The sequence below is a fragment of the Simochromis diagramma genome, unplaced genomic scaffold (assembly GCF_900408965.1).
Source record: "Simochromis diagramma unplaced genomic scaffold, fSimDia1.1 OVJJ01000371.1, whole genome shotgun sequence".
NCBI classification, from domain to species: domain Eukaryota; kingdom Metazoa; phylum Chordata; class Actinopteri; order Cichliformes; family Cichlidae; genus Simochromis; species Simochromis diagramma.
The window spans coordinates 4,699,265-4,723,582 of NW_024386920.1; the positions used below are offsets into that span (position 1 = coordinate 4,699,265).

Sequence of the window (24,318 nt, forward strand, 5' to 3'; positions counted from 1 at the left end):
ATCTGTTCTCCATTTGTGGATTAACGTTTTAGCTGGATTAAATTGTCGGTGTGATCCCAGCTTCTTGCTACTTTGAAAGAGTTGTTGGATTGGCTGTCAGAGCAACATATCCGCAAGGTCAACCTTACTAGGAAGCAGATTTATCCTATGTAAACAAGATTACATTACTTAAATAATGTTGCTTTGTAAAATCCTTCTAGTCGTGGCTGCGCCATTGATATGGGAGGCCGGTTGCAATCGTTGCTTTCATAAGAGAGAAAATAATCTGTGATTGCCGTGATGTGTTTGTGTAACCAGACTGATAATTTAGAGAGGTGTAATGTATTAGCATTCTGTATTAGTGGCTAAATTATGGTACTTCATGGAAATGAAATATCATATACCTTATATAGGGTTGTTAACTGAACCCAAACCATAGCTGCAATTACAGCTGCCAGTCTTTTTGCACATCTACAGACTGAAATCCTTGCCCATTCTTCTTTGCAAAACAGCTCCATAACTGCCCTGTGACAGCCTCAGAGGTTGTCTAAGAGAATATTGGGAGCAACAACACCATGAAGTCCAAAGAACACACCAGACAGGTCAGGGATAAAGCTATTGAGAAATTTAAAGCAGGCTTAGGCTACAAAAAGATTTCCCAAGCCTTGAACATCCACGGAGCACTGTTCAAGCGATCTTTCAGAAATGGAAGGAGTATGGCACAACTGTAAACCTACCAAGACAAGGCCGTCCACCTAAACTCACAGGCCGAACAAGGAGAGCGCTGATCAGAAATGCAGCCAAGAGGCCCCTGGTGACTCTGAACGAGCTGCAGAGATCTACAGCTCAGGTGGGGGAATCTGTCCATAGGACAACTATTAGTCGTGCACTGCACAAAGTTGGCCTTTATGGAAGAGTGGCAAGAAGAAAGCCATTGTTAACAGAAAACCATAAGAAGTCCCGTTTGCAGTTTGCCACAAGCCATGTGGGGGACACACACCTAACCACATACAGCAGTTATGTAACCAGGTCTGAGAGCACACTTGTCCATCGCCTGTGTATTGGATCAATTCCTTTAAAGTTACATTTAAAGCGTATTGTGCTGGATATATTTGTATAGCTATCAGGTTCATTTTCACAAAAATTATAGCCTCTTTCAAAGCATAGGTACTGATTATGGGTTTTTTCTATTCCACCCAAGCAGATAGGTACACACTGTACTCGTAATGCTAGTGTTTACTTATGTGCTTCTCACAAGTGAACAAGAAATTCACTGTGTTTGGTTCAAAACAAGATGACGTTTTGTCATTCAGAGGTAATTCAAACCTTAAAACCTGATCTCAGAGTATGGTGATTCACTAGAGAATACAAAAGTACTACCAAAGTACACCCAGGAAGTAATCATTCCTCCAAGACCAATATTTTTGTTATTTTTGAAACAGTCTAACAGAGCTTCAGGTCTTATAATTGTGGAAGAATGCATGAAAAATGAAGGAGGGGCAGCAAAGTGACTTGGGTAAACATGATTTGAATGGTATGTAAAGTGTTTAGTTGCTAGGGCGCAAGGTTGACATGTTATGTAATATGAAATGTACAGCTGTGCGCATGTCTCCTGTGTACATTCACACTGGTTCATGTGCACGCTGCACAACAGATCTGTTTCATTTCCATACTGGCTTATTGGCAGAGAATATTGAGTGTGTCTGACCTAGTTGCCAGCAGCACCATGGGAGATTACTTTCTTCATTTTTAACAATGGAGCAAATTTATTGGATAATGCAGCCCGGAGCTGTTTTGATATTAAGGGTTTTTCTCAAGACCCAGTTCAAGCGCTTATTCTTATAGCAAGCGATACAGCGCTGGAGCAATTGATAAAGAATTGATGAAGCCAAAGTGTGTCACTTTGCAAGTTTGGTGTATGTGCATGCCCTGGGGTGTGTGCCGTGTGCTGTTTACGGTCCTGTCTTTAATGAGTAGTGTTAGGAAGCTCTGCAACTCACTTGAACATGCAGTTCTCATTTTCATTCACAGCTCATGTGCTACATTGCGTCCCTGCACAACTGGGGGTAAAACAAAAGGTGTTCTGTTGCAGGTGTTAGTCTGCTAGGAAACCCCATTTGGCTGCCACTCAGTTATGTATTTAAAGACACATGGTGCTCTTGCTGTAGGGCTTGTTTGTCTGTGCAGGCAGATGTATATTCCTCTGCTCAGCCAGCTGCATTAATATGCATTACATGCTGGGCTGTGGAGCTATGCCTTTGCAGGATTATACCTTATTACACCTGACAAGCTGCTGTTCTCTGAGGCATATTAAATGGACACACAGTGACACTTTGGTCAATTCCAAATTTGAAGTTTCAAATTGAATGAAATGTCAAGCTGAATGAGGATATTACTGTAAAATCTGAGGTGAAACTAGTAATAACTTTGGAAAGAGTTTTGAACAATATGGCAGAAAGATTCAACTTTTCCACTTGCTGATAGGATCATTTTACTACAGCGATCCTCTGGTGTGTAACTGGTAAGTGTATATATCCCAGCAATAGTATGAAAAGTACAAGTGTTTAAAGATGAGTTTATTTGAATGACTGTACTTTTAGGTGGTTTAAGTTGCAGTACTGCATTATATTTTGTCACTGTTGTGTCAAAAAATAAAGCTTTTTTCAGCTTTTTTGCCTTTATGCATACATACATTATGGAGCCAGAGTAAAGCAGGGTTAGTCTCTGCTCTCCCTTGGTGGTTTGGTTTGAGGGACTGTATTTACTCTCTCAGTAATCATTGCACTTAGATGGATGTGCTCCTCAGATAAGTGTTTCCCTTGATGAGGTCTTTACCACAACCCATGGTGGGGGCGGTTGTCCCAGCCCACAACTCCTAAATCAAGTGTCCTTCTCTGCTGTTGTAAATGAGAAGTCGGTTAGGGTGTAATTGGGTTTGCATATTCTGTGGGATAAGTCCATGGACTGTTTTCCAGATATAGAGGGAAAACTATAATGACATTCCAAAGAGACTAGCTTGCAAGTAAACACTGGGATTAATGCTATGTTTTTGTCAAAAGGCATTTAAAAGACTTTTCTGTCTTTCTGATATCATACTGAAAATACAGACACTACAAATTACGTAATTGGCTATCTGACATATTACATTGCAGAGTTGCACCTTAGTACTTGCTGCTGCTTGCTTAAAATGTAAAAATGAAGAAAAACGAATTAGTTAGGTAGCAGTACTTGCTATTTTCTTGTACAGTGTACAAAATGGCAATAAACAGCATAAAACATGATGTTATTTCCAAGTGAGAAGAATTAAGCCAATGCGAACATCCCTCAAATCTTTATTCTATCTGAAGGCCACCATTTGGCAATACAAATGTACTCTTTCCTATTGAGTTTATGGGATTTGTCATGCTTGTGGGTCATATTGACTACAAAATTGTCTGTTTTAGAAGTCTTGGTCATACTGTGTTTCATTGGCTCAATGAATAATTATTTTTCGATCACAAGTCATTACCCAGTGAGCTTGCGGTTTTGCAGTCAGACGCGCTGCTTCCTCAAGTCTAGTTTTATGGAGCAGAGATGGTGAAAATGCTAATATCAAGGCTTCAAAATGGGATTTAAGAAATCAGTGGATGACTTCATGGTATCTGCTTCCATCTTTTATATGGCTAATGTGTGTAGCTCATAGACAGTGTAGCGTATAATGACACACTCTTGGGACCTGGAGGAAAACTGCAGCATTTTAGTAATTTTTTTAAAATGAAGGTTCTGGTTGTTGCCATCAACGAGTTATCTCTTGCCAGCATAGAGACAGATATAAACAGTAGGCCTTTATACACAAGTGTGTATTTTGGCTTTATGCATTTATTTTTTACGCAAGTAGATGATGATCAAAGCCATTTTAAACAGAGTTTTGCAGCTGTACAAACTAAACCAACACGCATCTCTGTCAGCTCCAGTCTTGTTGAAGGAGACAAAAATAAGCAGGCCAGCTTTTTTTCTGCTCTTTCTTTTTAATTTATATTTTCCAGCCGGTTTTTCCCAACATAAAGAGGGTTCACAGCCGTACTCGTCTGATCTTGCAGCAAGACTTTCCACAACTCATTTACATGTTTTCTTTCACCTCACACATACATATACACTAAAAAGAAACTTCCCCCTCATATTACCTGAAACTCATTTCTCCTCCTGCTCATCTCATCTCTTCTGATTGTTCCTCTTCCTTCATCTGCATTCTCTCCACATCAAAGAGTCGAGATCCGTTTTTTCTGTCCGGGATGCTTGAGCAACAGTAGTTTTGCAAACTGCTAATGCATCTGGTGATGCTATCAAAACACAGCACTGTGGGTTGGTTTTTTTTTTTTTTGGCTCTTTGTTCTGGCAGAGAGTGTTCACATCAACATCGTCTCATATCTTAGTGTTTAATCTTTTCATTTGGTCTATACACATCAGCTTTCAGAGGAGAGCAGACCCCGTCATTTCTCCATCTCTGCAAGAAAACACAATATTAGAGATTTACTACATCCCTTGTTACCAACTCTTAGGAATGACGTTGAGTCAAGATGCTGCTAATTGGATGTATGCTTATGTGAAAAGGAGGCCCTTGCTGCTTTTGTGCAAAGAGATAAAGAGCTAGGGCAGAAAAGTCGGGAGGCCACAGTTCATAGAGAGCTAACATGTAGGATTTCATGGTGGGCGTGCTATGTTAGGAATTCCAACTCATGTTGTAACTAGAACTCCTGAAAGGCTCTGTTCTTTCCTGGTGGCTGGGACATCTCAGACCCCGCTTTGGCATTGAGCCCAGCCCCTCTGTCTAATTATCAATGTGCCTTTTTGTGTCTTTGGACTCTTGTTTTTATGTATGTCTTCAGCAACATCAGCTCTACAAAAGGCCTGGAACTGCTGTAAAATGAACACAGCAGCGTTAGGTGTGACTGTATTTATTCTCTATGCACAAGTGTTCAAACACTCTTACTGATTTCCTCACATGAAGTGAGAATTTCTAATTTATCCACTGAATTCACTGAAGTTTCCTAGAAGTTACCCAAATTGACCCGCATAAGTCTGTAAAGGTTAAATTGGATCATTAACGAACTTAAGTTTTACACACGAGTCATTACAGGATCGTGTCACTTTAAAAATCTAAATCCAAGTCATTTTCTCTTGATGACTTTTGTGGACTGGAAAATCAATATATCAGAAAGAAAGACAGAAATAATATTTAATCATTGCTCCATAGGTCTATCTTTTAGGAGGCTGAGGGGTAGCAGTGGCCAGACTCCAGCGAACCACGATAAAAGCCATTCTCCACAAATGGAGAAACCTTGTAACAGTGGTGAACAGTGGCCTACCAAAAAGTTAAAGAATTTTGAGGTCAAGTCTAAATGCACTTCCTTGGGTTCAGTTTTCAGACCTGGGGGATGTTCCTGGCAACTAATTTCTTAGTCGACTACATGAGGGAAAAAAATGAGGCTAACCAGCTCGTCTAAAACTAAGAAACACTCAGACATTGAGTTAAATTTGTGAACCTTGAATAGGACATTGTCAAAAACTCAGACAAAGGCATTTGAAACCATTAATCACAATTAAAATGTTAACAGTTACACTAAACGTCTGGTACCAAATAGTGATAACAACGACTAATTGTGTTGTCGCACACATCCCTAATCTATACCGTGTTCATCAACAATGCGGTCATTTTTTAAAGCGATGAAACCTGTTATCCACCCGTCTGCAGTCTGCTATTTGGCTCAAGCACTAATAAAAATGGTTGCAGCAAGGGTGGATGTCACAGTTTGCAATGATCAACATGTCAGCTGTAATCATAGCTGTAGAAACAGTGGACTGTTGAGTTGATGCTGGCAGTGTTTCTACAAGTGCAACAAGTTTTCCACACTTCTGCACACCTCTACAGACACACACACACACACAGTCACATGTGATTTTCCACACCTGTGTGGGAAAACACAATGAAAGGAATTGACTCAGATGAATGGTGCTGATTTAGAGGGCCTGGTAATCTGGTTCCTGTGTGGGTCCTTGGTAGACAGTGGAGCCTTTACTTTGCCAGTCTCTGCTGTAGGATGAGAAACAATAGAGCTATGTGAGGAGCATTTTCATTTCTTTTTAGATGCTGAAGATGGATTATATTTGCTATCGGAGTGTAGTTTGGTATTAGTTAAAATGTGGCATTAAGGGTGGAGTGAAGCATTGGGATGTTGTAAGATGAGAGTTGGATAGTTAAAGAAAAGAGAAATATGCACGTACAAGATCTAGTTCTGTCACACTGAAAGGTCTGACTTTGATATTTTATCAAACTTTTTAAAGGTTCCCGAATAAAATGTATTTATTTCATAACCGCTAAACCTGTTTGTTGGCAACTACTCTTCAATTTGAGTTCACCTCAGTTGTTGTGAGTCAGGATGATTGCAAGACAAAAGATCATCGCAGTGTAGTCTGTCTTGGAGTGCTGAATGAATGAGTGAGACATGGAATAAGAAGCACTGTCTCTTCCGAGGAGAGTGGGGAACAAAACAACAACAACCTGTAGTCAGTTAGGAAGACTGAACTGGTATATTTGCACCAAGTATATCTTTTATCCGTGCATGCTCGAGTTTTTTAAGCTGTCGCTCTCAATTTTAAAGAGCTGTGATAAGATGCCGATGTAAATGAGGGTAAATCATACATTTCTGCAAGGTTGAATCATTTGGCTGCTGTGAGGGTGTCAGACTCGCTGTGAGATGGGGAAGGGTGAGGCAACGGGAGGCGAGGAAAGCTCTCCATCCTGTCAGGGATGTCACGTTGTTTGATAAAGGGAGTGACGACAGAGAGAAGTGCAGAGGAAAGAGAAACATTTTGAAGGCACACACAGGTTTGAGGGATTGGCAGAGCGCTCTGAATAAAAACAAATAGAATCAAATATGTCGGCAATGACCTGTTTTTGACCCTCTTGTCATTTTGTCCATGTCTGTCTTTTTCCAGAGCTGCTGGGCTCTACCAAGAGGCTCAACATCAACTACCAAGACTCAGATGGGTAAGAGGTGTGCATGTGTGTACGTGTTTATGTGCGTCTCAGCGAGAGATGAACATGAAGCTGAGTCAGTGGAATGCAATGGAAGAGTCATTGTTTCTTGATTGATGTGCAGACTGTGTTCAGTCTTCACAGAATGACTCACAGTAGAATCACACGCATGTGCTGACAGAGTGTCCTTCAGTTTTTACCTCACTCTTTGTTTTCCGATAATGTCTGTTAGAGCTTGGAGTAAAATGATTCTTTATATTCACTTAGATTCATTCTGACTTCTTTCAGAGGTTTATAGAAGATGTTACCTTTATTCCTGCAGTTTAAGGCTACAGACACTCTATGGAAAACAGTGACTGGAGACCACCGAGCAACATTATTGCAACCGTATCCAGTCGAAGTGGTTGCATCAGGTCTGAGACCGCTCCTATTCAGTTGCGGCCTTCAAAGTGACTTTGGTGCATCATGATGGCGATGAATCAGAAATAAAACTGTGTTAAGATGGAGTATTGGCTTATGAATGAATAGGGTTAAGTTGGCACTTATATGCAATATGTTTATAATACAGGGAGTGCAGAATTATTAGGCAAGTTGTATTTTTGAGGAATAATGTTATTATTGAGCAACAACCATGTTCTCAATGAACCCAAAAAACTCATTAATATCAAAGCTGAATGTTTTTGGAAGTAGTTTTTAGTTTGTTTTTAGTTTTAGCTATTTTAGGGGGATATCTGTGTGTGCAGGTGACTATTACTGTGCATAATTATTAGGCAACTTAACAAAAAACAAATATATACCCATTTCAATTATTTATTTTTACCAGTGAAACCAATATAACATCTCCACATTCACAAATATACATTTCTGACATTCAAAAACAAAACAAAAACAAATCAGCGACCAATATAGCCACCTTTCTTTGCAAGGACACTCAAAAGCCTGCCATCCATGGATTCTGTCAGTGTTTTGATCTGTTCACCATCAACATTGCGTGCAGCAGCAACCACAGCCTCCCAGACACTGTTCAGAGAGGTGTACTGTTTTCCCTCCTTGTAAATCTCACATTTGATGATGGACCACAGGTTCTCAATGGGGTTCAGATCAGGTGAACAAGGTGGCCATGTCATTAGTTTTTCTTCTTTTATACCCTTTCTTGCCAGCCACGCTGTGGAGTACTTGGACGCGTGTGATGGAGCATTGTCCTGCATGAAAATCATGTTTTTCTTGAAGGATGCAGACTTCTTCCTGTACCACTGCTTGAAGAAGGTGTCTTCCAGAAACTGGCAGTAGGACTGGGAGTTGAGCTTGACTCCATCCTCAACCCAAAAAGGCCCCACAAGCTCATCTTTGATGATACCAGCCCAAACCAGTACTCCACCTCCACCTTGCTGGCGTCTGAGTCGGACTGGAGCTCTCTGCCCTTTACCAATCCAGCCACGGGCCCATCCATCTGGCCCATCAAGACTCACTCTCATTTCATCAGTCCATAAAACCTTAGAAAAACCAGTCTTGAGATATTTCTTGGCCCAGTCTTGACGTTTCAGCTTGTGTGTCTTGTTCAGTGGTGGTCGTCTTTCAGCCTTTCTTACCATGGCCATGTCTCTGAGTATTGCACACCTTGTGCTTTTGGGCACTCCAGTGATGTTGCAGCTCTGAAATATGGCCAAACTGGTGGCAAGTGGCATCTTGGCAGCTGCACGCTTGACTTTTCTCAGTTCATGGGCAGTTATTTTGCGCCTTGGTTTTTCCACACGCTTCTTGCGACCCTGTTGACTATTTTGAATGAAACGCTTGATTGTTCAATGATCACGCTTCAGAAGCTTTGCAATTTTGAGACTGCTGCATCCCTCTGCAAAATCTCTCACTATTTTTGACTTTTCTGAGCCTGTCAAGTCCTTCTTTTGACCCATTTTGTCAAAGGAAAGGACGTTGCCTAATAATTATGCACACCTGATATAGGGTGTTGATGTCATTAGACCACACCCCTTCTCATTACAGAGATGCACATCACCTAATATGCTTAATTGGTAGTAGGCTTTCGAGCCTATACAGCTTGGAGTAAGACAACATGCATGAAGAGGATGATGTGGACAAAATACTCATTTGCCTAATAATTCTGCACTCCCTGTAGTACCATAATTAAATGTGAAAAACCTCAAATCTGTTGCTCACTGTTTCTGTTTGCATCACAGCTGCAGTGCGGTACAGAGCCAGGGGCAGGCTTGCCACTGTCAGCGTATTGACAAACTAAAAATGAAAACAATAAGAAGAGGCTGAGGAAAACTGAATATGTTTATGATAGAAGGATGAACTCTGAAAATGCCGGGGACTGTGTTGCTCTGAGAACTGAGACTGAGGTGGAGCACGAGTTGCTTTATTACTATTCCTCCATATTAACATGAAATCTATGTGTCATTGGTGACATGTATGAGATGCTGACTGACACAAAACATTTATTTATTTATTTATTTATTTATTATTTATTTTCATTTTCATGTTTTTTTGGAGGGGAGGTCTCATGCATATATTCACAAATTACAGAAAAAAGCTGGAGGTAGAATAGAGTAGATAGAATAGAATAATCCTTTAATTGTCCCACAAGGGGAAATTTGGTTGTATCAGCAGCAAAAAAACACGCATATACAAAAAGAACAGGACACAGAACAGAAAACACAATTTTTACATGTTTACATCATGGACAATAGTTACAGAGCAGAGTACAATACAGTTGTTAAATTTAGCGTACAGATAGTGTGCAAACAGAGCAGGATACTGAAAGAAGAGTGACATGTTATAGAGCGACATATAGAGTACATAGAGTGACATGTTAGTTTGCGTCCTGTGTCATCTACCAAGTTGGACACCTGTCGGTGTTAATTATTGAAGTTAAGTGGCACAACTCACTAAACAGTACTATAGGGATGATTCTATATATTAAACCGTTTGTGTTGTTGCATTTACTGTTGAGTGTCTGAACAGGAAAGAATAGGACAGGGAATATTGCCCATATTGATTTGGCTAATCTTTAACTTAACATTAAGACATTATTCCAGCAAGAGATATTTGTTATGCACTAGCACCTATTGAGGAAGGGAAGGGAAAGAAATGTGAATGTTGCTTTGTGTGTGTGCACTGCTGAGAAAAGACACGCAAAGATGCTTTCATTGTGTGCTGATCTCTGTGTATAAATGAAACTAATAGCCTAAAACACTGGAAAAGAAAGGAAAACAAGGTGTACTATATCATTGTGTGTGTGTGTTTTGGGATTTGCCTCCTCTCTTCTTCAACTTGCTCTGTTTAGCTCAGTTCTGCTCTGTTTCAATGAAAAATCTTATCTTCATTTTAAGTATTATTGCAGAGAAGGAATATGTGGAGTTTGGCTCAAAACACTCTGAGTGAGAATTGAGAGTTGAGTAAAGAGTAAGAGACAGAACCAAAACTTTTGGCAATGCACTTACAGATTTGAGCCATCCAGCGGATTATGCATTTGTTTTGATACATTTGATCTCCCCTTGAATTTTAACAAACACTTAGCGGCATCTACTCACATATGAGATGCACAATAAGGTTTTCTGAGTGCTTTTCTGTGTTAAACTTAGTGTAATTTATACAAAATTGAATGCCACAAACATTAGTAACTCATTGTGTCTCGACTTGGAGAAATAAATGATGGAGCAGACGAGTTGCTCCTTGGCACAGTGACTGATTGCAGTGTGTTGGCAAGCTGTCCAACCCAGATAGTTTGGAGACAGGTTACCTTTGCAGTCACCTTGTGACCTAAACTGCTGTCCCAGGGGTTGAGGGTGCTGCATGCTCTCTGGGTGACCAGTTAATCGTTGTAACTAGTTACAGGTGATCCCAGACAGCCAAACTTAAATGCAATCACTTTCATGGTCCCATGATGGTTACCAGCCTTTTTTCCTTTAGTGTGGCTGAGGCAGCAGGAAGTTATGAAGGCAGAAAAATAAAGCATCTTTGCTAGCTGATGAGCCGTGTTCCAAATAGTATAGATAGGCTAATGTTGGCACCATTGTCCTAACTTCTTATGATGTAGCATTCAGAATTGGCTTTCATGGAGCTGGAAGACACGGTGCCATTGTTGCACCACTGTCCTGACTGCACTGTGTAGATATTTTTAAGGCCTATTTCTATGCCATCTTTAAGCAAAAAGAATATGAAAATATGAAATGATGTCCGTGCTCCACTGTGTCCACGTGTTGCCTGGTTATACTTCTGTGATCAGCCAGTGTTGGTTGGTTACATATGTTTTAGTCTTGTTTGAATACATTTGCAGACAAATAAACTGCTCCCATTAGGGCAGCTGTGAGTCAGTATTGTACTCTTTTATTATTTAGATTTTTTGGTATAAAGTAACCACTTTTGATTCAGTTTGGCTCTTCTGTTCATCCTGTGTAGATATGCTTCAAGAATGCACATTTTATGTAAGATGTTTACTGTTTTTCCCTTCAGATGTACTTTTGTAGTTTTATTTCAGTAGGCCTTAAAACACGCAAAGAATATCCCTTTCCAGACTGCAGTTTGAGTCTCAGTCTACGTGTGATGTGATTCTGTGTTGACTTAGACCCGCTGCGTGTGTCTACATGCAAGGTCAGTGCAGTGTGTGGGAGGCGACATACAATAGGGGTGCTGAAATCAAACATGCACGACTGCGACAAGACGAGTGCAGAAGGTGAACAAATCGTCTGCTGTCACCAAGTCAAAATTATCCCAGGAAGACATTTTCAGACGTGTTTGTAGAAAGTCACCGTAACTGATGACTCAAGATGAGTAGACGGGAATGTGAAAGAATAAATGGTGGTATATGTGTGCTGAGGAGACATCTGAATAATGTGAGTGATAAGATACGCCATCTCACAGTCTGCAGATACAGAGTCGGAGCTTCGGGTCTGGTCTAAACTCTAAAAGACCTTACAACTCAAGTTTCGTCTTGTTTTCTTTTTTTGGTGTACCTGGCCTCTTTAAAGCTAACTGTACCTAATAACTCTGGATCAAAGGAATGTATATATTATAGTTTATAATAATAGTTTATATCGATGTTTCTAAATACACATCTTTGATAGAAGATGGGACATAGGTCATCTATTTGTTCTGAACTGAACGTTTTGAAACCTGGACATTTTCTGCCTTTTAATGATGTAAAGTTCAACCTTTTGACATGAAAGTCTGTGGGGATTTATTCACTTTGTGTGCCAGGAAGCTGTGTGTCAGATCTGCATGAACCTGTTGCTTAATGTGAGGTATCGGTAAAAATTATCTGTTGTGACTATGTAAGTTTTGTTTCGCAATGACTGCATCAGGCTGTGACAAATCACCTGAAAGCATGAATGAAGCAGATATTTAATCCCCATGTCAGACGAGTGTGTCACAGCTTCAACTGTGGAGTGTCAGTTCATGTGGAGTGTTCACTGTGTTTCTGTCCCCCCAGAAAAAGCAAAACTCATCACCAAAGAATTTATGTCTTTAATTTCTCCCTTAGTCATCTATATCGTGACCTGACAGACACCCAGAGACAAACACTTAGATTTTATCTCTGAAGCTGTGATGAACAAACACACTCACACATTTTCAAATTATACACACACATAAACCGTCACACCCACTTTATCAGAATTAGATCAGGTTTGATGTGACCACACACATACACATCAGTTTACTGTTTTTTGCAAAAGGTCTCACTGTAAAGGCAACAGGATGATTTCTAACTCTCTCATGCCCTCACCTGTCCCTACTCTTGATCTGTCTTGTCTCCGTGTTTTTCCTCTGTCTCCTCTCGCAGCTTCTCGGCCCTGCATCATGCAGCTCTAACGGGGACCATCGAGCTGCTGTCTCTGCTGCTGGAGGCCCAGGCCACGGTGGATATCAAGGACATAAACGGTATCATGATGGCGGAACAGCTTTGCCGGTTAACCCAGTGTCACCACGCAAACCCACAATTTAGGGGGGAAAAAAATCCCAAATGTTCATGATGAAGAAGTCAGTTGAGGTTAAATTGAGCATGAAACCTCTTCACAAGTTTTCTGACACTCTCAGCTGAAAATAAATTTGACCCATATGAATAAATATGATTCACTTTGAAGTGGCTGCAGTGCTAATGTAGATATCCTCAGACTCCAAGTGGAACACATACAGTTGAATTTGGCAGCTTGGCTCCTGAAACCAGAGGTGTGTAGAGCTCTTGAAGCATGTCCTGCCAGCTTTTCAGTTTTGTTGTATCCACTGGCCTCAGCAGGGGGCGTCAACCCTCCTTTGGGCTCCCTATGGACATAGAAATTGCTGATTTTTTTTAAGCATTACTGACAGCCAGTGCATGGAAACAGAATAGCTCTATATCCTAATCAGACAAACAAACAAAATCAAACAAATTCACCTAACCAGAAAACAACAGGAAGTGAAAGACAAACAAACAATAAAACTGCTCTCCTTATTCAACATGGCATAATACTACCAAATCATTAATTACAGATAGTGCTGGATCTTATGGGACATGAAAATATCTTCTCAAATATGAAAAAGCTTTAGTCTTTCTGTACTGTGAAACAAAAACTGTCGCTCCAGCCTCTGTACACTTTCTACTGTTATATTGTCATTAGAAGTTAACTTAGCAGGAGATTCACATTAACCACATCTGAGTATGAACTGCAGCACTGACTAATTTCCAACCTTTAGCTGAGAATTCAGTTTTCAGATCTTCTTTCCATGTGTTTAACCTCTAATGTGGACTCCTCCAGTATACAGAATGTAAATCCACTTTCTTATCATCATCATTATTTCAATAAGTGTTTGTGAGGAACAGTTACAATAAAAAGCATATTCCAATTAAATGTATGCCTTAGTTTGTCAAAAGATATGATTGCATAATGATCTGGATGATAATTCAAGTGGAGGGAGGTGGTGCGCGAGCCTACAAAAATAACAGTGACAGCCTTAGTATATGTGTATTACTGATAGTTATTATGAAATAATATAATTTTTCATTTTAAGAGGTCATGCCTAAGTAGCAGTCCCTGTATCTAATAACATGACTTTTTAAAACGATTGCTTTTTTATTCTTATCTCCTAACCTCTTCTTACCTTTCTCATTTCCACGTTTAGGCATGCGTCCCCTCCACTACGCAGCGTGGCAGGGTAAAGCTGACTCTGTTCTATTGTTGCTGAGAGCCGGCGCTGCAGTCAACTCCCCTTCCAACGATGGACAGATACCGTTGCATCTCTCTGCACAGTACGGACACTATGAGGTGGTGAGTAAGCAGACAAACACCAGAGGCTAAAGGCAAAGTTCCAAGGTTTTACCTCTCCTCCCATTTCACTGAAATCGATCCCCTTTGTGCCTCAGCTGGTATTGTCCAGCAACAATAGCAGTAATACCATTAATGCATACCATTAAAGAGTCTACAGGCAGTAACAACGAATATTCCTTTCTACGTGCTTGCTGGAATGTTTGAAATGACAGTTGCGTATACCGTGCACATACAGAACTTGTTACGTCATACAACCCCTACCCATGCCTGACCTCTTTAGAACACCGAGGCTGCACCCGACCTGTTTTATGTTCGTTCAGACAAACACACACACACACACATTAATGAGCATGTTGGGAAGACTGACATGTGAAAGCAAGTAAAAATAATAATGGACTGCATTTATATAGCGCTTTTCGGGACCCTCAAAGCGCTTTACAATCCCACTATTCATTCACTCTCACATTCACACACTGGTGGAGGCAGCTACAGTTGTAGCCACAGCTGCCCTGGGGCAGACTGACAGAAGCGAGGCTGCCATATCGCGCCATCGGCCCCTCTGGCCAACACCAGTAGGTGAAGTGTCTTGCCCAAGGACACAACAACTGAGACTGTCCGAGCCGTGGCTCAAACCGGCAACTTTCCGATTACAAGGCGAACACCCAACTCTTGAGCCACGAGTTGGGCCACGAGTGCGTAATATATTAGTTGATTGCACTAATTTTACATTCTCTCCCTCTTCTTGGCTCTCAGTCTGAGATGTTGCTGCAGCATCAGTCTAATCCCTGCTTCATGAACAAGGCTAAGAAGACACCACTAGATTTGGCCTGTGAGTTTGGCAGACTGAAGGTATGAAAAGATTTTTGTGGAAGTTCCATATCTTTGATGTCTTCTTTTCCAAAATAAGAATGACGTTGTTTTTTCTGCAGGTATTTGCTTATAAACCAAAATATTCCCTGGATTAAAACTGATTATGACATCACATGAAAAGTTCACACATCTGCTCAAAATGAAAATTATCCATTACTTTATTTTAAGTAATAAAAGAATTTCTGAGATCATGATATGTACTCAGCACAGGGTTGCTGCAGGTCAAAAAAAAGCCTGAAAAAGTCTCAAAGTTTGAAAATGAACGTTTTTTAAGAGAAATACTGTAGTTGTTAAATGTTCAGTCGTTTTTACAGCTGGCAAAAAAAAATTAAAAATCAATGTATAGCGCTTTACTAGTCCCTAAGAACCCGAAAGCGCTTTACACATCCAGTCATCCACACACTGGTGATGGCAGCTACATTGTAGCCACAGCCACCCTGGGCGCACTGACAGAGGCGAGGCTGCCGGATACTGGCGCCACCGGGCCCTCTGACCACCACCAGTAGGCAACGGGTGAAGTGTCTCAAAGACCGAGATTGTCCAAGCCGGGGCTCGAACCGGCAACCTTCCGATTACAAGGCGAACTCCCAACTCTTGAGCCACGATCGCCCCATGATGTGGGTTATAATGTGGGTTATTTTCTATATAATGTGGGTCATTTTCTATATCCATAGTTATTACAGTAATGTCACTTGCTCAGGTGACAGATGGATGTAGACACTGTGACTTCACCGATCGCTTTCTCCCCAGCACGCTAGCTTATTAAAACCACAGTGCCGGTAGATCTGACTTTAAAATCGAGGTCTGTTGCCTGTTTATATGGTATTGAACTATTATTTACAAAGTAGACATGTCTATGCTTTTTGTGCACTTTTCTGCGTTCTAATGTGGACCATAATGTGGACATGTTTCATTTAGTAAGACCTCGAGACCTTAAACTCATTCGAAAGATCGAAGGTGGTGAGGAGCTCCATACACCTGAAGTTATTCATGAAACCTACAGATGACCCTTAGTGGCTGTTAGAAGGAACTGAAGTTTAAAATGCCCCAGTTTTCTGAGCCATAAGTTAAGCCCATCTTTCATATGCAGTCTATGACTGCTCCATTAGCAACTTCACAGTAGAGGCCCATGCACTTACGTTACACTACCTGTTAACTGATGTAAAGAAAAAAAATGAAAGTACAAATAGGAGAGACAACGAGAGAGGCAGCGGGAGTAATGTTCAATAACTATGAACAGCCTTCAGCTCCAAGAGTCTGTTTAGTTCCAGTTCAGTTAGTTTCACTTTAATGTCGTGTACCATCATAGTCCAAATAATATATGTAATTTCTTTTAATGTTGACCTTTTAATTGAGTTTAATCTAACTGAATGAGGGTGGAACAGTGGTGCGATGGTCAGCAGTGTCGCCTCACAGCAAGAAGGTCCTGGTTTCGAATGAATCAGCTGAATGGTGGTCTCTGTGTTATAGTGACAGACTAGAAGGTGCTCGAGTTGTACCCCGCCTCTCACATTATGACGCCTAGTATAGGCCCCACCCCCTCTGCAACCCTGAATTGGATAAGTGGAAGAAACTTGATGGAAACAGTTTATTTATTGATGTTTTACAAAGGTCATAGGAACCCCGGGGTTATTTTTTAAACAAAAAGAGTACTAAAGTTAGCCCTTTAGTGAGATGTATATAGGTTTTCTTCATATGTGCAATCCAGTTGTTTGCATATGAGAACACGTGTTTTTCATGCTTTTTTTTTATTTTAATGTGAATGGCCTAAGGCAAACACAAACCTTTGCTGAGACAACAAGGCTGAGCTAAATCGAGCTCATTTCTGTGAAAGCAGAAGAGGCTTCAGTAGCTCCTTTTAGACTTTGTGAAGAGATTGCATATTCCTGTGCCTCTGCCACATCAGTGGATAAGCCCAGCTGTGAGATGTATAGCTGGCTCTGTTATTAAGAATTAGACAGACGCACACTTCCCATGCTTGTTAAACGTTCGCTCGTCTGCTCTGAGTTTGCAGTTTGGCTATGAAAGAAAATCGTAAGCTTTGGGCTGTTTTTTGTCACACAGTATTTGTGGGTGTATGCAGAGGCTGTGGTATCTTTAGACGACTGCTGAGTAGTGGATAAGCCTCTGTGCTCGTTTAACCCTATATATAAGTCGCCATTTACACTCTAATACGTCAATATATATTTTTAGCATATATACATATATATACATATATATATATATATGTGTGTGTGTGTGTGTTACTAAGGCTGTAATTCCTGTCCTGATTCTGCCATTTCATCTCAATTTTTTTGTTAGGTGACTCAGTTACTGCTGAGCAGTAATATGGTTGCAGCCCTGTTAGAAGGAGAAAGAGGAAACGGCAGCCTGGACTCTCCCTCCACCACCCCACTCCACCTAGCAGCCAGGAATGGACACAAAGACATCATCAAGTAAACAGCAGCTCAGAGTGGCATTAAATGTTAAACATTATGATACAGTATCATGTAACACAGTGGATTCTGGATTCAATATCCATATCCAGCCATTGCTTTCCCTTTGATTGACAGTCTGAGCATCTGCGTTCACAGCCAGCATTTGCACACTGTTGTAGTTCAGCCCTTAAAATTGAAAAAATAAACTCTTAATTTTCAAAGGAATATAAAATACGTATAGTATGCACGAATAGTTTAGCTACAAAGTTGTTGTTGAACTGATACTTATGCCCACTAGTTAAAGAACTAGTATTTACAGTCATGGGAAATAGAAAGCAGGCCCACTGCAGGCAAAAACACACCATTAAGTACGCTACAGGAGATTCGCGCCCTGAATCATTCCAACGAATGTCACTAGAACAATCGCTAGCTGCACTCCACATGACAGGAAGCGCAAACAGGGGATGGGAATTACCGATGCAGCTACACAGCTGGTTTAAAAGCTTGAGCCCAAGTAGAAAATATTTTATTAGGCGACTAGATGACTAATTGTCAATATTGTCACTAGTCAGTACCAGGCACACTAGTCATTTAATCTAATTGTTTCACATTTTAATTGATGCCCAATTCTGATGGAACAGTTTTCTGCTGGAGCATCGTTGTAGAGAAAGGCCATAAAAGTGTTGATCTCTGTCTCTTTTTTTTGTTAACTCTATTATTGTTAGTTCTTTAAAAGGCGAAGAATAAGACTGCAGATACAAGTGGCAGAAATACTTTTTCCGAAGGGTGGATGGACTCTTCCTCAACACAGGGTGAGCCAATCAGTCATTCAGGAAGGGCTCAGAGTAGACCTGCTACTCCTCCACATTGAAGGAGCCAGCTGTTTGCCTCCTGGGTAAGGTGTTCCAGCCAGGATTGTTCTACTGGAAGGAGGACGCGGGGCAGACCTAGCACACGCTGGAGAGATTATATCTCTCAGCTGGCTTGAGAATGCACCGACATTTCCCCAGATAAACTGGAGGAGCTGGCTGGGTTGAGGGAAGTTTTCCCCCGCTTCTGCTACTGCCCCAAGACCTCACTTTGGATAATCAAAAGAAAAAAACTGCCTAAACTACTTTTGCACTTATGCTGTGCAAAAGAATAGAACTTTATTAATCCCTTGGGGAGGTCCCCTAAAGGAAATAATAAAACTACTGTCACTACTATTGTACTATAATTCTGCTGCTGGCATCATTTAAAAAAAAGGATGCAAAATGACCTTCACCTTATAAATGCTGCTGCTTTAACATGGTGTTTATTGTAGGCAAACTGTAATGGGTAAACTTAACACAGAAGTCCAATAACAGAACACCACTTGAGTTCAGATTAGACTGACCAGTCCTGCCAGTCACGCCCCTCCAGATTTCACTGGCCTCCACGTGAGCGGTAAAGTCTCCCAGTGGAGTGACATTCTCTGACCTGAAGGGTAGGGAAGCAACCCTCTTATCGCTTAAAATGCTGTTATTGCAGTCATATCCTCTCTGTGAATGGTACTCATAGCCAGTGATCAGTGGTCATGACATTTTGGATATTAACAATCATGAAACTGACCTCACGGCCCATTGTTAAGCAATGGTGCTAGCTCAGATGAGTCACAAAACGCTTCTCCCACTGAAAGCGCTATGTCCAAATGAACAGAATCAACTTTCTGGGATTTCTTTACGTGGATGTTCGAGCATGTGTCAAGACTGAACAAGAACTGTTACTATTTGAATTAATTCTGTAACTTTGTAACAATCTCTCCATCACCAAAAAGAAAACATTGTACTATGAGGTTTAATCCCAATCGACTTTGCACTTTCAGCCTGTTTCAGCCTAAAAATGTCTTTGCCATGTAATCCCATCCCGCTGTTTTAGACATGCTGCCAACTATTCCCATCCCGTCTAAATTATTAAATATCTCATGCAACACCATCCATCTCCCCCTCTCCTGGAGTTGAAAGTGAATACTTAGTAATAAGTCCGTACAACATCATACCGCCCGTGATAATACTGGTGGAAGTTTGTGCATGATACAAAAATGTCATACTGCGATATCCTTGGTAGCAGAGAAGCCTATGCTCAACACAAACATGAACTGAAAAATAACACACACACACACTCCTACACTTCACTGACAACCACATAAGTTTATTCAGAATTTACACAGCAGAATTTGGAATATGATACTAAGGGATTTATGGCACTTCAAAGACTGCCATACCTAAGCTGCAAATGTATTTGTAACTTCTCCCTTTTTGCAATAACTGGAGGAGCTTTATGCAAACAGGATATGACTTTGTGCCTGGAAAGATGGGAACTTTCTGTTGTTTTAGTACCATATACATCTGCCTGTGTTAGAAACTACGCTTTAGCAATTCATTCAGAGATCATTTCTGATCATGACACCTCATGTTCAGAATCTTTGCTCTAGCACATTCTGTACTTGGTGAACATGTACAGTGTAAATTAAATGGAGTATCTGAGAATAACATTTCTATGGAGGACAGAAAAGTCTAAACTCTGTGAAAGTTTTCAGACATTCAGCCCTCTCAAGATTTCATACCATCAAGGTTAAAAGTGGTGCAAGAAGATTACAATAGGAACCTTTTATCCTCACAAATTACAACTTGGTATTTCTCCTGTCAGTACTATCTGCAGCATTTGGTTTAAAAACTCTACACTCACAAGGAAATGTTTTAAATTATTTTTAATAAGCTGTTAGATAATTATTTAAGGTTCTATTCATTAAAACATTTCATGAATGTTCTTAAAGTATGTGATGAAAAAAAAGATCAAAAATAAAATAATTTTGTTGCTGCACCTTTATTCCATATTCCATAAATGGCTACTTTTGATAGAATAATTACAAACATTTTTTTGCTCATGAGTTGCAACTTTTTTGAGTTTAAAGGACTGTGTTCAGTCTTGCAAAAAGCTAAGCAGTAATGGTGAGGATAAGAGAATAAGTAGCAGCCAGGTGCTGCTACTCAAATGCACTTGTTTAATTGATCATCAGGAGGTGTCACCAAAAAAAATACCACAGTCTTCCCAGGAGAGGGAGCAAATTTACCCTAAGGTTCCCTAATGGTCAGAGAAACTGCAAAAGATGTACTCTTAGACACTACCGGCCTCAGTTAGCAGGCTAAATATTAAAGTTCATGATAGTACAGTTAAACTGAACAAGAAGGACTCGTATGGAAGGGTTGTCATGCCAACCCATGCCCTCTGTATACCAAAATTATCTAGAGTCAAAGTTCAGACCTCAAGCCAATTGAGATGCTGTAGGTGGAGTAAGATGTGTGGCCTAAGCACACAGAACAGCTGAAAACAAAAACAGAAACAAAAAAGAATCGAGGTTTTGCCATGACCCAGTTAAAGTCCAGGCGTCAACCCAATAAAATTTGCAATTGCTGACTGTGACTATATGACTTCATAAATTGCTGCAGATGTCTGTGACAGATTCACCTGCACACTAACACGGTGTTTCTGATTGGACTTCCTAGGTTGCTCCTCAAAGCTGGCATTGACATTAACAGAGCCACCAAAGCAGGGACGTCTTTGCACGAGGCTGCCCTCTATGGCAAAACGGATGTAGTACGGCTGCTCCTTGACGTAAGAAAAGAAGAGAAACGTTGTATCTGTTAGTCTTATGAGCCATGTGGAAGGCTGTTTTTTTTACAACAAGTGTCAACATAAAGACTCTTCACAGAAACATCACACTATGTTTTCACCTGCTCAGTATTATTCTTTAATAAAGCAGCTTGGAATTTAAGGGAGGGTTTGTTTTTAAAAGTCCGACTCCCACGTAGCCGTTTTACGATCTGTATGTGTGTGTGTGTCTAGGCGGGCATCAACGTGAACATGCGCAACACCTACAACCAGACGGCTTTGGACATTGTCAATCAGTTCACCACTTCCACAGCCAGCAGGGAAATCAAACAGCTGCTGAGAGGTCGGTAGCTCATGAAATGGTGTCTTGATGTTGCACTGATACATTTGGGTAATTTGGCTTCTCTGGTTTAGAAATGTGATCAGGTGTCTTTTTCTTTCTTTCTTTCTTTCTTTCTTTCTTTCTTTCTTTCTTTCTTTCTTTTCTTTTTCTTTTTTGCAGAAGCATCAAGCTCTCTTCAAGTTAGAGCAGTGAAGGACTACTGGAATCTCCATGATCCCACTGCACTTAACCTGCGGGCGGGAGATCTGATCATGGTACTGTTTTGTGTGTAAAAGTCTCAAAATGTTGTTTTATGGTTGTCATATTGTTTTTGTTCATTATTTTCATTGTCCTTGTTTATAGAAAAATGTAATTAAATGAAATTAATTTGAAAATCCCTAATATCACAAAACAGTCATTATTATTCATTTCCTGGGAAAATTATGAAAGGAGAAGATTTCCTTATTTAATGAATTTAAAAACCTACTGAACAAAAATGTAGCCGACATTTGTTTTTATCAATCAGTAGCAGCAGTTTTTGTTTGGTAAGATTTTGCAAATTGTTTAAAGAAGAGAAGTTTAATCATTTATTTTATTCTAAAAATTTCAAGAAAAGTGTTTTTTTGTTTGTATATGCTGACATATATAATTCTTACAAAGAAGAGCCAACACAAACATCGGAATCGGCTTGATTGAGATGAGAAAATGAGATGAAGTTGTTAGGTGAAGTTATAGTGAAGCCTTGTTGTTAGGATTTGTGTGGTATGTTTCAGGGTAATTTCATGAACTCCAAAGCAGGAGACCACAGCAGAGGAACAGGCACAAACTTGCTGCTGCTGTGTCTCTCATTATCAGCATCATTATCACAGTTTGCTCTAATTCGTGTGTTCATGTCTTTATGTGCTCTCTGCTGTGTATTTTGATATATTTATGTGAGTCATAGTGACATCTGAGAGTTGTGTTTGAACTTGTATGCTGTTGTCTCTTACTCTGCCAGAAAGCAGAGGTGTTTGTTTTTCTTCTCTCGAGGCGCTTTGCTAATACTCACAATGAATAGATAGTGTATTTCCAGCCTACTGGCCCACTCATTATGGACTTAAGTGCATACCTGTGGGTGTCGCAAACAACATGCATGCTTAAAGCTATTGTATTTTTGATAACACATAGCATTTTTTTGTTTTAATCAACGCCCATAGTGTTCATATAACTGTATCAATTGCTGGGACTGTGAAGTATACCAAGACTAATGCCATTTGTAATGAAGTGTTCTCATGGCTTCTTGCTGACAGGTCCTGGAGCAGCACTCAGACGGCCGGTGGAAAGGTCACATCCATGACACCCAGCGGGGGACAGACCGGGTGGGCTTTTTCCCCCCTTCAGTGGTGGAGGTCCTCAGCAAAAGAGCAGGTAAATAAATAGCTTATTCACACCTGCATAAACATCAGTTACCTTATTAATAATTAACATTAATACACTCCAGAATATTTATGCAAGTATTATAGTTGTGCTCCTCTCAGTAGTTGTAGAGTTATCCAGTTAGCAAGACGGTGAACAGAGAGGACGGCACCTTGGTTTGCATCTTCAGTTTACAGTGGCATACTTTGAATTTTGTGTACATGGCAACCTGTATCCAGTCCAGTCCAACTCAATACATGCCATTGCCACAAGGTTTGCTGTGTCTCTTTGCTGGGATATTATCTTCGATCTATCCAACGCCGCCAGGTTGCACCTCAGATGGTCCAGGAGCTCAGTGATGCTTTGGTCCACATCTGGGAGGAGATCCTCTAGAACACTAAGCTATCCTATGTGCTTAAATGGATGCTTAACAACATCTGGATAATCATTTTCATTTGAATTCAATTTCAATTCAGTTCAATTTAGTTTTATTTATACAGCGGCTGTTTGGCGACAGTGGAAAGGAAAACCTCCCTTTTAACAAGAACATTTCCATCAAACTATGTGCCATCCCTTAATTGCTAACACATTACCCATTTCATATCAGTGTAGACATACAGCATGATTTTCTTTCACTGTTGAGAGCTGATGTGTTTTCAGAGTATTCCTTTAATTTTTTTGAACAGTGTACATGTGCACTGTACAATTTCACATGAAATACCAAGCCTAACTTTTTCATTTAATTTGTGTCATTTCAATAGAAATTCCCAATAGTTTTACAAAATGTTAAAAAACAACAACAAACAAACAAAAAAAACCCAGTGAACTAAAACATACTAAAAGGGCTCAGAAATACTGCTGAGAAATAAGAGGAAGTGCCAGATCTCATATTCATATAATTATCTGAGACATGAAAATATCTGTCAAGTTTCATATTTATTTATTTGTTTACTTGTTTATTTTTGTAGTCCTGAAGTACCACCAGCCTGGGCAAACACATTTATAGTGGACATGAATTCAGACAACTGTATTTTGGTGTTGATAACACCCAATTTGACCCATGACGACTCTTATATATCTGGGCTACCAAAATATCTCCACACTTGTACACGAGCAGGATCTATCATGTTTGCAGACATGGCCACTGGAGAATTCAGCATGCTTGTAAATCAACAAATTTAATCCCTGTGAATATGAGCTCCTCACTTGTTTGCAGCTGTAAAACCCCCGACTTTCTAGCACAGAGAGACCAGCACAGTCAGGGCTCCAAAAACAGCTCCAGACATGAGTGCACACTTCTGTGTCTTCAACAAGCCAGTCCACACACACACACGACAGTCTCACAGAGAAACACATTAATAGGATTACTATGGCCAGATTGCAAAGTGTCAGCTCAGTGTTAAAGCCTTCACAGTCTACATCGGGGTATTC

General features: G+C 40.3%; 1 protein-coding gene across 3 annotated transcripts in view; it reads left to right on the plus strand.

Annotated features, from left to right (window-relative positions):
* Nucleotides 1–24,318, plus strand: part of LOC120736605 (caskin-2-like) — a 53,097-nt gene that overhangs the window by 15,145 nt on the left and 13,634 nt on the right. For all 3 annotated transcript variants that reach the window (XM_040036849.1, XM_040036850.1, XM_040036851.1), the window contains exons 3-11: nt 6,955–7,006; nt 12,792–12,889; nt 14,108–14,253; nt 15,007–15,102; nt 17,425–17,558; nt 21,065–21,173; nt 21,405–21,513; nt 21,673–21,767; nt 22,782–22,899. In XM_040036849.1, coding sequence (XP_039892783.1) covers nt 6,955–7,006; nt 12,792–12,889; nt 14,108–14,253; nt 15,007–15,102; nt 17,425–17,558; nt 21,065–21,173; nt 21,405–21,513; nt 21,673–21,767; nt 22,782–22,899 — 957 coding nt within the window. The remainder of the gene's footprint in view (nt 1–6,954; nt 7,007–12,791; nt 12,890–14,107; nt 14,254–15,006; nt 15,103–17,424; nt 17,559–21,064; nt 21,174–21,404; nt 21,514–21,672; nt 21,768–22,781; nt 22,900–24,318) is intronic.